Raw genomic sequence first — 14,097 nt, 5'->3', positions numbered from 1 at the left:
TTTACGTAATTATAATTGAAACACGTGGCGACAACTTTTTCAATTAACTGTGTAAGTAATTAATTTGGGCGAAGACTTGTTCTGAACGAAATATTGCGAACTTGCAGAGGTATAAAGGAAATCGGTCGAGTTGCGTGACAGAAACTAAGAGGTTCAACTGTTCACTTAATGTGCTAAGTACCTAAGTTAGGACTCCTTTGAGATTTTCTAGAAGGAAGGACACTTGTGCCTAAGTTTTTAGAAACGGTATGTTTCTTACTTAGGGAAGTACTTACTTAGGCAACTAGGTACTTCCCATTGAGAAAGTATTTGGATTACCTAATTAATTAACATTAGGGACCTACTTACATGTAGGTAGGTATCACACCAAGGTATGTTTGCTTCTATCATCAACCTTTTACCACTTCCACTGCAAGGCACAAGTCTCTTCTCATACAGAAAAGGAATGACCGTTAGCCACTTCGCTTGTTTGATTCTCAGATCAAGTTTGATTATTCAAAGTGATTTCATACTCTATGGTCCAGTTACGTATACCTATGTTTCGATTTAATAATACTTAAGTTAGGTGTACCTAAAGTTACACGGATATGGCTATCGGTAGGTACCTCTTTTTGCGTTTTTTTTTTAATTTACTTGTTTAATGAACTCTACCAACTCCTACGTGTCAAAGTTCTACCAACTTTAAACTACTTACCGTACCTGAATATAGGTTAGCAAGGAACGTAGGTACCTATTGCCTAGCAAAGGTTAACAATAGAAAATCGATTACCTCTAACCACGGTCATTAATAATAATCGTACCTAGTCGACGGGTTTGCCACATAACTATTACTTTACCTACTGGGTTTGCCCACATACTTGCTATATCACACGCAATCTTGAACTGAGATGAACTTACTATAATGTTTCTCACATGTGACTTGATAAGAGATAACGAGTTTGCCTGGTAACAGTTCTATTCATTTATTTATATCAATGACATCTTATTTACACCTTTGACTTTGGGAACCCTAGAAATTGCTTTAGGTAGGCATCTACTTAGTAAAAAAGATATTATTCGGTAGTAACAATAACCAAATCATAGCTAACCGTCAAATTGAAGCCCATTTGTCTAATCGGTGATTGGACAACTGAAAATGGTTCGGTTACAGTTGAATTGTTCAACCCACTAATATTTCGTTCTGTAGGCGTGACAATTACGTCTATGGGAGATTCAGGTGGTAAGGTATTTTTGTCATTTTGTACTGTACTCGATTGAGTACAGTCATAGGTAATTCCTAAAATTTTGTAATTTTGGACAGTGACTTCTAATAGGTTAAGGTATTTTGTAATTTTGTTGGTGTTAATCGATTTTGTTGCTGACTGCACCAAGGTATGAGAAACATGATCAAATACCCTTTTGCCTGCTTGTATAATGAGTAAGATTTTAATTTTCTTTGGGGGGAAAATTAATAAAATTAAACCAAAATTTAAGATAAGAAAAGTATATTATATAAATAAATAGTTGTATTTAACAACAAACACAATATATTGTCACAAAGACCACTTAGAACTAGGTACATTTAAATATAGCTTCGTCTTTCATGCTTATATTTCAAAAACTATAACAATAATAGAGGTACAATATTAGGATCAGATTAAACAATCAATGTTTTTGTGCATCAAAATTAGGTATTAACTATAACATGTAATATTAAACCTTATTTTCATAGGGTTAAGACAGGAATTTGAAAATCGTCAACTGCGATATGGCATATTGCACTTTAACATGTTTATTATAAAGTTCAATATTGCACAGTATGTATTTCGGCGGATATTTTGAGCAAGCCTCAAAACGTGCTAGTCACATTCACAGCCATTCCTGAATGGAAAGGAATGTTTTGATATAACAATCAATATAACATAGAAATTATTTTTCTAGTACATTTTAAATTAAATAAACAATCTTAAGAGTAACTAATTTACCCACTTATAACAATAATTAATTACATTTATAATACTCAATGATTCTTATACACTAGCTAATAATATAATTTTTTATTTAGGAAATTGTCCACCAATCTAAGGCACAATGGATTTTTTTTTTTTGAGATAAAAAAGGGAATATTTCGAATTAGAGATTCCGATCACGTAACAACTTCAAAACTTTGTCACAAAACAAAGAAATCTTTTCAATTTGTTATACAGTTTAAGTAGATTTATTAATACAAAAAAATAACGAAAAAAGACTAAAAATGCAGATATGCCTCGTAGGCATAAACGTAGCGGCCGGAAGACGTCAGTAGGAATACAGTGATTTTAATCACTGGGCAATATTTAGACACGAGTGTCACCTTAGAAATATAATAGGGCGAAGAAAAGTTAATAGAAAAAACTTTTTGTAGTACCCGTTTTCATTGTGAATATTCATGTATTTTTTTCAATATTTTAAATATTTCGACGGACATTAAAAAAAAATTCTTTCTACCTATAATATTTCAGGGTTTTCACTTGTCTGTTAGAGTTTTACTGCAACTGTGCTTTTGCCCTCTGATGTTTGGCAGCCTGGAATGTGTTGTGCATCAACATGGCGACTGTCATGGGTCCCACTCCACCGGGGACTGGCGTCACGGCACCGGCAACTTTGCTAACCTCTGTTAGAAAAATAAGAAAAAAAGAGTGAGGAACGGAAAAGAAAAAAAAAAAGAATATTCTCCTATTTAAGAAAATTGGAGATATGGTACAGAAAATAAATGTACAAGAAGTTGATGTTATTCAAGGTAAGTTCCAAGGTGCTTGTCTACTTGAGTAGGTAAAATAAATAAAATAGAAAATAAAAAAATCAACAATTATTATCGGAAAATACTTTTGAAAGTAAGACTCCTTGACATACTTATACAAGGTACACGTGAAAAACGTAATCCTTGGCAGTTGAATAATAAACGAAATTAAAATAAAAACTTACCATCATAGTCAACGTCACCAACTAGCCTGGATTTTCCATTTTCGTCAGTAACTTTAGTGATGCCAACATCAATTACCGTAGCACCGGGCTTGATCATGTTTGCTTTGATAAGTTTTGGTACACCTATCACGCAAAAAAAAAAATTGTTTGAAAAAAAGACAAAAAATTATTATATAAAAAGGAGTGAAAAGTGTGAAATACGTTTAAGTAACTTGAAAATTAATTATGTACTTGAAAGTACTGATTCGAGAAGTTATTGAAGAGCTTATCACGTCTAATTAAGGCACACAATAAAATTGCTTCAAGCATTTAATAATACAATTTTCAAATAAATACCTGTGGCAGTAATAATAATATCGGCATTTTGGCAGAAGAATTCCAGCTGTTCTTTAGGTGTATAACGATGGCAGATAGTGACAGTAGCATCCATTCCGAGTCCATTGTCATGTTTCTTGTCACTATGCAACATCATTGCAATAGGCAGACCAACATTCTTTGACCGGCCCACTACGACCGCGTTGCGACCAAAGGTTTCGATGTTGAATCTAAAACAATGTGTGAATTGTCATATCTGTTGCTTACATGATCTTTGGTTGATTTGCTTTCCATTAAAATTCGAAGGGGAATAATTATGACTGTATGTCGAGACTAGTAAATAAGGTATTGATTTTGTTGATTAGATTGATAGTTCCGATTACTTTCTTAACACCTTATTTTTACACATAATACAGAAACAATACGTGTTTGAAAACAAAAATGAACAAAACCCTCAATATTTTAATAATAATTGAAAACTTACCTCTTCAGCATTTCTATCACAGCCAAGGCAGTCGCAGGAACTAACGTTGGCATATCAACACAGAGCTGTCCGATGTTCACAATATGAAAACCATCAACGTCCTTCTCAGGAGCGACCGCATTGCACACTTTTCTCTCACTCATTGTCTCAGGAATTGGCAGTTGTACAAGAATGCCATCAACGGTGCTGTCTGCGTTTAGTGCTTGTATCTCTTGGATAAGTTGGTCTTCTGTTATTGTGCTGTCACGTCTAATGACTTCAGCGTTGATGCCTACATATCTTGCGGCTATGATCTTGTTGTTAACGTAAGTGTGGCTAGCCGGGTCTTCTCCTACTAAGATGCATCGGATAGAAGGTGCTCTGTGTCCCAGGTTAATCCAATTTGCAATTTCTTGCTTCAATTCATCCTTTACTGTTCCTGCCAGTGCTTTGCCGTCGAGGATTCGGGCCATGATGCTGTTTCAACAAAATTAACAAATTATATAAGAAATACATGCTTACAGAGCTTAATTATTGAATTGATTATTTTGATTAGGGACATTAAAAAAAAGTAAACACTCTTTTGATTATTTGGGCTTGTTAATAAATTAATCAACACTATTTTATATTTTAAGGTATTGCACAGGCCAGTCAATAAAACAATATTAATATGTTATGAATTTAGAGTGAGTAGTAAATCATTATCATGTGTGTTCTGAAATTCTTCTAAGTTAACTTTCGATACAATAAAAATTCAAAAGTTGACACTACATTGCTAGCATTGATTCATTGAATCAATAAAATATCATTGTATTATGATTAGAGGCACACAATTATTGAAAGATTGCAAAGTATACTCATCACACATTTAGATAGTGGATATAAGTGTGCAGGTAATATGTAAGTAATCCATAAAACAATAAAATAGATAAGAAAATAATAGTGAAATAATTTTGAAACTAAATAAACTCTCTAATCTCGAAGGCCATCATTTTAAAGCTAAAATACAAGTGAAATTAAATTTAGAATCAAAATAAATTATAACAACACAAATGAACCCAAATACTAAAATATAGAGTGCAAGGTCAAATAAAAAAAAAGAAAATCAAAAAGCAAACAAAAAAAAGTTTGCAAGCCACAACACAATTTCACAGTATTAAAATTTACCTGGCCGAGCCCAAAGAATCAATGTACGTGTGACTTCTCATTGTGGATGTCAGAAGTGAACTGAATACTCGGAGGCGTAGGATTTGCCTCATCGCTTACTGCCAACGTACACGGGTCATTAGGTCAACATGGCCAAACAGTTTACAACAGAGATAACGCATATATTCCAAGTATAGAAACTCATCCAAATTAAACCAGATAATGACAGTTTTAAAATGAGAACATCAATGGGTTACGTAGTTCAGTTAATATCAGCTGGTCAGGTGTAAACTGCTTTTATCCACTTATAGGGGATTTCTTAAAACTGGATACAAGTAAATACTTAACAAATGGTAAGATAAAGCTATTCTGACTTACTACTGGCTGACACAAAACGTACAGAGACAAAATAAAATTAGGTTGCCTGTAATTCTAATTTTGAAATATTAATTGACAGTCCTCGACAAATGTTGAATGAGAAATGGCAGGTTAGAAGGTAATGCTTATTTTAAGTAACAAACTTGTTGAATCAACAGTTTTCTTGAATGGATACAAACTTCCTCATGTTTAGGAACCGAAGTCCAAACATTACTAAGGTATCATGTGTTTTTGGTTAAACAGTTAATTATTTCTACTATACTAACCACGTTTCTGCACTATAATGAGTCTATAATATAGCCTTCACCTCAATGGTAATTCAATCGTCAATTGAGGCAATAAAAAAAGTAATTATTAAATATTTCACTTACATTTTTTAAATTGATTCCTTTTCGAAATTCTTTAAATACTTGGCAGTGCCAACAACGTATACAATACGTGGCTTTTCTGTGGAATGTTTCTAATCAACTATTGAATAGTGTTCAGTACCTTTTATTGGTTATTTTTTTCTTTTATAGTGAACGAAATCAAATCAAAACTTTACTAAACAGCACCTTCAATCGTCATGTGCGAGAAACGTGGGTGTCAAACTTAGCAGGTTATGGTTTTCGAACTTACCTGTTCAAAATAAATAGAATGTGCAAGATAATCAATCAGATTGTAATAGCATAGTAACATAAAACCTTATTTTAGTCGTTTCTTTATCCTTTATGTGATTAGATTAATAAAGAATATACTAATTTACTCTCCTGGTGTGTAATTTGTATTCTATTGTTGTGGTTTTTGAGTGCACCTGCTGGCATTGGTTGGCGGCCTCATTTGACATTGACTTGACATTTGACACTAATTTTGCGTTTTGTTATTCAAAATTTTTGCAACTATAGCCGCTCTACTTATACCTATTGTAAAAGTAGGTAATAATTCATAAATAAATAAAATAACTACCTAGCACAAAGCTATTGTTAAGAAGTGGGTAGGAACCGTTTTATTGTTATAGACGGAATATTTTTCGTAATACTAAGGTTATCATTGTAAGAAATAATATTTATCACTGTAATTAACATGTTACTACCGCGTACAGATGAATCGAACGTTATCTTTGGTTAATACCAAGAAGTAATTAATTAAAGTTGAAACGAAGTAGGAAGAGGCTGTAATACGCACATCTTTTTGTCGTAGACTGATTGGAATCAAATAATTCCAGAAATTCTGTAGGAACTGTTGTAAACTTGAACTAAAAAAAACAAAATTAGGTAGGTTCATACCTACCTACTTAGAATACAATTTGTCATATATATAATACCATACATAATTAATAGGTATCCCCTCGAGAATTTGCCAGCTTTGACATGAGCAATAGGTATAAGAAATGATTAAAAGATGGTACGTACTCCTTCATAATATTAAAAAAAAATACTGTTGACATTTTGATGCTATGTGGTTCATCGCTCAAATATATAGTACCAAGAATCAACGTCAGCGGCTTTTCGGATAAGCCCCTACATGCTTGCAAGTCACGGTGGCGTGCCTCAAGGGTCAATCCTGGGACCCACTGTATACGTTATCTTTATTAATGGTTTCTCATGACGTTCTATTGTATATGAGCAGTTTGATAAAAAAAGAAAACACATAACGTTATCTATTTTTGTAAATTATAAACATAAATGTGTTTTTAAAACCCACGGAATGCCCAATCGATAAGAAGCCATCGCTACGTCATTTATGTGGTATAGAGATATGGCCAGAGAAAAAATACGCACGAGTTTATTATTGTCAATAATTCAGGTTGTTTTCCAGAAGTGCGAAATATCTGGTAAATAATAAAAAAAAATAACGTTAATTTATACGGAAAAACACTCGACCTCCGAATAAAGTTAGTGCAAATAAGATAACGAATAGCGATCATTATTCGGTAAAAATTGCACAATAGTTCGCCGAATTAGGACATAATCTACCTAGTGACAAAGCAATTAAACAAGAAGTGTCCTTGTATATTCTAAAGTTGGTATAGGTAGGTAAAAAGTAAGAAAGTGAAACAGCTAGATCTTCAGTCTGATGGAAATGATTCCTGAAAATACTTCGGGATGTCACCATTGCGTGTATGGCCAAACAATTCGGTTACTTAATTAATAACTATATTATAGTTCAGGCTCAATTTTAGATTGGAACACCATACACCGTGCGCCAGTTAAGTAGGTATGCACCAAATAAATTGAAACTATGAAAATTATAAGACGATATTTAAATATGACGCTCGTGGGTGTGTTCCGTGACGCAAAGGTCATAAGATAACGTATTATGTCAATGTCTCGAAGTAGCAGATAATTTAATTACTGTAATTAGTCATACGCAATAACAACATCTTGTTTCGAGAGCGACTAAACTTTTTTATTGAGATGGAGACAAGTTTAGTTTTTATAAAAAGTAGATTTTACACGCGACGTCTTCCTCGCTATGGTCATCCAGGTAAAAAAGCCAATCTCTGTGTACAAACATTAAAATTTTCGGAGAACAGGCAAACAGACTCGCGTTCGCTCTCTACAGATTTTATTGTTGTGATTTTAATATTCTCAAAATTACAAACAAGTAAACTGACGTTCCCTCTCTGTATTATACCTATTTGATTTTAATATTTTCTAAATTAAACGATTCTTATAAAATAAACCCGTGTAAAAACAGCCTTATCTTGCCAGTTAGATACACGATTCACTAGTAAACGAACTTAAAGTTAACGGAACAATTTTATCTCAATAAAAATGATATTGCTGTGAATTACGTAAGCCAATAATATTAAATTTTCTTATCACATTGCTCATTGGGAAGTTGTGACATATTCACGCGCAATTATTGATGATTTCGTTGATTTTACAGAAATGCGTAGGTAATGCGATGTAAACGGGACGTCTTTAGGTATACCTTTTTTTTGACGTTCAAAATGTACAGTCTACTACTTTTATAAGAATAAGAATATTTATTTGCATAAAAACATGGTATAAAAGGTGCCTATATAGGTAATTTTTATTTTTGCCTTATGATTTTGACCATTAACGTCCATCTAAAAGTGAATCAAAACAAACCAATTTAATTTTGCTAATTAGGTATTCAGTAAAAAAGTCCATAGATAAAAGTCTTTAGACAGACAGTCACGTGAATGAAGTAGGGTAGGTCGTCGATCGTTAGCTAGTACACAACTATAAATAGATAGAATAAAAACATAGTTACGAAACAGTCATGCAAAACACAAACAGCATGTGCATTATAATACTGATAACTGCGTGTTGCTATCTAATTACATATGTATCGATTAATGCGATATTACTTACTATCTTATCGTAATCTGACACGGATAACCTTGCTCTATCGCAAGGTCATGAAAGTATCAGAACTTCATGTCTAATCTGATACCTTTCTCTTGCATTACGAGTGTACGATTGAAGCTTTTGCGTTCTATTTTCCATAAGCAAACGTTTTTTGACGATTTCAACCAATATGTCTAATGTGTTTGATTATAAGAAAATTCCTAAAAAAGTTAGAGTTTTTCAATTCTGATGTTTGTATTTTGTTTTAAAAATATTTTTTCGCGCATCTTTCCGTCGTTTACATAGGTTAATTAAGGCGAATTGAACAATTCTTTTTTAAGTTGAAAAGGTGTACTTCCCAAATGGCTTCCCAGTTTCATCAGGTCCAGAATCTAATGACGGAAACTCAGAGAAATCGAGGGCCGCTCTCGAAAATTATAGGCATGCATAGGTTAAAAACTTGATACTTAGGGCCTATGCACACCCACACCACGTTTTGTAAATGTTTTTTATCCTGCAGAGCAGTTTGCTGTCGATACAAACGCGCGTTTCATCGCGTCTGTATCGCTAAACACGCGCGATTACATCGCGTCTGCATCACTAGAAACGCGCGTCGGCGCATTTAAAAAACGTGGTGTGCATAGGCCCTTAGGTGTATGTCTGATAACACTAATACAACAGTGAAGGATTACAGTTGATTTTCTAAAAACATTAACATGAATCCGAAATCGATGCACCCAATAGCTTTTTTTTTGTTTTAGAAGTCCGTTTAATTTTTTTGTAAAACGTTTTTTTTTTGTATGCAATTTATTTATTAAATAATTAGTTTTTTTTCATAGGTTGGCTTTATATATTTTATAAATTACAATTAATTATTCTGCAGATGAAAACATTACATGAAAATTTTCAAAAGACTCACCTACCAGTCGAAGTACGACGTGTCACCAATTGATATCAAATATTGTATTGCACCCTGCTTTTATATGCAATTCGTGTAGGCCCTAGCTATGTGAAAAGTGCAATGTGGTTAACCATATGCATAGTTTAGATAATTTTGTTATTGATAAGGTGGACTGATAATAATATATTGAGGACAATTACGTCAGTTATATTTTTAGCACATGTAGGAAAATTGTGACTAATTTTGACCGTAGTCATGATGTCATCACAAATGATTTGTAGAAAGACTTTTATAGTAGATACCTTATACCTTCTAAGATAGATGATATCGTAACAGTAAACATATTTAAAACAATATAAGAACAAGGATCATCATATAAGCTTCTTATTTTACAATTGATTCTAACACAATTTCGTTTTGCTGCTGACTAGCGACAATTTACCAAATTCATTGCTGTCTTTTCAATCTTTATTGAGCTCTATAAAAATATACATACAGTTAGTATTTCAGCCAGCTCAGCTCTCCGTCGCCTTGGCAGAACTTTTGATCCTTCAAATTTAATTACTTTTTTACCAGCTCGCATATTTTCGGTACAACTTCAATCTCGGCAAGTTTTAACACAGTGAACGAACAGCTCCAATGAAGAAAGTTACTTTCCATAACCGCTCAGCTGGCTAATATTCAATTAAAAGTTTTTAATTTCTCTCAGACCTTTGGCAATATTTTCTGTTTACGCTGTTGCCCTCGATGAAAAATAAACAATTTATAATAAAGTATTGTAGCAACTTCGCAAAGGACTTATTTGTGTCAGATTGTTTTTGACTTCCATTTGTCGATTGTTATTGTTGTTCCCGTTTTAGTTTTGTGTTGATTATTTTTTTTGTTAAACTTAATGATTTACTGTTGGTTATGGAAACGTTGTTAGGTTAGAAACCTTTTTTTTATGTGTACTTCTACTGTTTTTGTCGGCTGTAAACATGTTTTGACTGTGTATGAAGATCTTAGAAACTATCGTCGCCTGGGACAGTTAAGATTCCTGGTTCTCTATATATGCTACAGCAAAATCCTGTACACCTAGTTCTAGACGACCACAAGCATTTGATATATTTTTCCTAAAACCTTTCTTAGTCCATTAACTAGATTAACTAGATGACTGTTTGCTTCAAAACAACTAAATTCTCCATTCAAAACAGAGGTTTCAATATTCCTGAATAACAATATCAAGAGTTCTGCAGTAAAACATCTTTATTTATTCATTTGGCAACGTTCCACAGTGGAACAAACCGTGGACTCTCAGTTAGACCCTAAACTCAATTTAGTGTAACTTACGCTAAGTGCGTAGTAATTTTGAGACCTCTGTCATTTGAGCGTTCGACTGCGTAGGGTCAATATCAAATGTTGGACTATTTAATAAAAACAGCGAGCACAACAAGTAAAAATGCAGCACCAATTTAAATGTTTAGAATGGAGATATAACCCTTTTCACATCTTACGATAATGTTTAGAAGCGAAAATTAATCATTTCAGATATTGTTTTACTCACCATACCTACTTGCCGTTTGTGCTACTTTCTTTGCCCAACTTAGTATCATGCAGACATTCTGTTGTTCTCTAAACTCTAAACCACTGGTTAAAGGTCGCCCAGGCAAGTAAGAACGACAGTTTTTCAAAATTCTCAGTAACGAGTACACCTATTATGGGATTTTTACATTAACGCAATGAATCACATTAAAAGTTTTACCGCAAAAATACTCCAGTTGTGGAAGCTGTAAAATTTTAATTTCATAAAACCTTTTGCGAACTCGTCTTTAATATCGATATGGTATTGGTGTCGACTATAGGAAAAATAAGTATTGCCAACTTCAAGATTTATATGTCCACGGAGCCAGAAGTGGGTGCCAACATTACAACCAGTGAAATAGTAGATAGATACCTCCGTGTTTGTTTCCTTTCAGAAACATTATTTTTGGACGCTGGTTTTCTGGGATGGATATGCAAATTTTTATGGAAGTTGTAGTTTACAACTAGTCATTCTATTTATTGTAATTCAACCTTTTTACTGTCCCAATGCAGGGCACAGGCCCTCTTATGCAGTGAAAGGCTCAATGTAGCTTAGCAATTTCATACTTTTGAAGTCCGGACGCTAAAGAACGCAGTATAATTTATCCATGTGTTAGGGTTGTTTATCATAATGATACTTGAAATACATTGTCGATAGTATCGATTGATACTATCGTTTTCTCTCTTCGTTTAAATGTTGATTTGAATGTTCAGAGAGAAATTCTACGATTTTTTTTGCAAAGCTGCAGTTCTCCCATTCGTAGAGCAAAAGGCACAATCTTCAACTAATTTATGTAAGATCTCAGCGTTTTAAAGTAATGTCCTTATTTGTTCGAGGGAGCTTGAGAGGCAATTTACTTTAGAAAAATCTAGCTCGTAGTGAGACGTAGGTACTTGCGAACTTGAGATGCATTTCGTTTGTGTGTTTGTGCAACGAAAGTCGTGAACATGTTCTTATTAGGAATAAAAAAAGTTTTTACTGAAAATAAAATTAGCTGTGACAAGTATTAGGTATATGTTAAGTATAAGTCCTAATTTTTAAATAGCTATTTACTCTAACGTATTAAGTCTTCTTACCGAGCTCATATGTACCTACTATATTATGTACCTTCTATGCATTTATTATATAGGTACTTATACTATTTTTTAATATCCATGTGGATTGATTTATTATTTTCTGTAAGTAGAAGTCCTAATAAAACAAATCGTACAAATAGGTATAAAAATAAAACAATATCGAAGAATACAATTTTTAAAGCTGCGTTCACACAGTGTGAGTATTGTGGTCGAGCAAACAAAAACAATATGGCGTCAAACGCGCTGTCATTTTGTCAAAGTGACACCTTTTGATAACCGCGGCGTTGATTACACACGTACCTACCTGCGTTTGATCGTTTCACAGCTTTTTTAAATAGGCTTTTCTAGATTTGATAGCTATTTGTAACACATTTTTCCAAAAAAGGTCACATTATTTTAAGGTCTGCTTTGTTTGGGATAAGGACATTAGGATGAGGAGGCCAATCACCAATGTTTAGGTTATTTATATAGCCGATTACCTGAAATATTTTTTTAAAGTAAAATAAAATAGTATCAACATTAAACATTCCTAATTTACACTTGCTTATATCTTGATCGTAATTAATTTTGTGTCAACATTAAAATCTCACTAATAAACGACTGGCCATCAATCTAAACTACTACAATGTGTACTCGCCCTTAAAACAGTAAACAAGTGAAATCGCGTGCATCTCCGACGAGCGTGGAAAAAGGGGAGAAAATGATATACGGTTATTACTTTATTTTATTATACGTAAAAATATATTAAAGTGAAACTCCGGTCAAAATTAAAAAATATAAATTGAACAGTATTTGAACGAAAATATTGTTCGATATTATTTCAAAGTTCAAAAGTTGTGTTTTTCTTTTGTTTTTTTTCGTGTAATGGGCAATATCTTTTGTCTTTTTTTATCTATTTGTTGCCTTCTTTGCCGATTTGCTATCGATAAAGCTCAGATATCTAATCGCACGATTGTGTATCTAATCGTATGATTGGTTATCCTTAAAAAGAAAGATTTTTACAAGCAAAGCAGGGGTCACAACCACCAAATGTTCATTCTGTTCTAGCCTATCAAATTATTTTAAAGAGAACAGTAAAGAATACTCTGAATCTGTTTATAATAAAATAATTTAATAGACTAGAATAGTATGAGCATTCGGTGGTGGAAATCTCAGATACTGAAAATTATTTCTCGTGTTTAAGTTCAAGTTCTTTGTTCTTTTGGTCAAAATGCACTTATAAATAAAATCTTGTACAGTGGTTGGCCCTATTCGGAATACAGAAATTCATGACACATTAGGCCGTCTAAAAAATAATAAATTGACCATTCAAAAATAGACCACAAACAATATACCAACAAAATAGTCGTTACCAAATTGCTACCCCATCTACCTACGAATGTTTTCTATGTTTTTAAGTGGCAACCAAAATTGCCGGTATTTCGTTGTGGGCTCCACTAAGCGGTTTTTAATGTCATCCGCTCGCGTTGCAATAAACGGTTGGTATATATCACTGTACGGAACCAGAATAGCAGAATGGAAAACACGCTTGCTAGCGTTTATTCTTTGACCCTCTTATTATAAAAACTGCCGCAAGTAGTGGTTTAAACCAGACTGAAGACGTCTTGGTTTGTTACGGTACTTACGATAGTCTTTACATGCTTATTACAAAACGTAGACTAAGAGAAGACTGTTTGGTACTTCGATTTGTCTCTGTGTGTGTGTGGTTCAAATAATATCCAGAGATTATAAGCAACAAATATTTAAATCATTTGTTCAATCGTTCCGAATTCTGTGCGCCGTTCCTTTTTACATTATTTTGTTAAGTCTATTTTGATGAAAAATTAATAACTATGATAATAAAAAAAAATATCTCTGCAGTTGAAAATATTACTTGTTATTATTTAAAGGTAATTTTATATTTCTAGTATCTTTTAACGATATACATGATCCAATTATTCTCTTTTAAACAACTATCGAGTTTGCGCGTATAACGGAACGTCAGCGCGCGTAACCGAGTTATGTTTTGTTTTTAG

General features: G+C 33.1%; 1 protein-coding gene across 4 annotated transcripts; it reads right to left on the bottom strand.

Annotated features, from left to right (window-relative positions):
* Positions 1–1,467: 1,467 nt before the first annotated feature.
* LOC126055777 (bifunctional methylenetetrahydrofolate dehydrogenase/cyclohydrolase 2, mitochondrial) lies at positions 1,468–9,601 on the bottom strand. 4 transcript variants are annotated; one of them, XM_049846375.2, is made up of 6 exons: positions 5,617–5,846; positions 4,889–4,986; positions 3,743–4,198; positions 3,280–3,488; positions 2,944–3,066; positions 1,468–2,632 (listed from the first exon to the last, which is right to left on the bottom strand). In XM_049846375.2, exons 2-6 carry the CDS (start codon positions 4,978–4,980, stop codon positions 2,505–2,507), a joined length of 1,008 nt encoding a protein of 335 aa, XP_049702332.2. In that variant the 5' UTR covers positions 4,981–4,986; positions 5,617–5,846; the 3' UTR covers positions 1,468–2,504. The 4 variants fall into 4 exon arrangements, with proteins under 4 accessions (XP_049702332.2, XP_049702334.2, XP_063894922.1 ...); XM_049846377.2 differs by lacking the exons at positions 4,889–4,986; positions 5,617–5,846 and adding an exon at positions 9,464–9,601; XM_064038852.1 differs by lacking the exons at positions 4,889–4,986; positions 5,617–5,846 and adding an exon at positions 9,468–9,580.
* Between the last annotated feature and the right edge of the window lie 4,496 nt (positions 9,602–14,097).

Source organism: Helicoverpa armigera, chromosome 17, assembly GCF_030705265.1.
Source record: "Helicoverpa armigera isolate CAAS_96S chromosome 17, ASM3070526v1, whole genome shotgun sequence".
Taxonomy (NCBI): domain Eukaryota; kingdom Metazoa; phylum Arthropoda; class Insecta; order Lepidoptera; family Noctuidae; genus Helicoverpa; species Helicoverpa armigera.
Note: the sequence above shows the minus strand (reverse complement) of the source record. Positions and strands in the feature narration are given on the sequence as shown.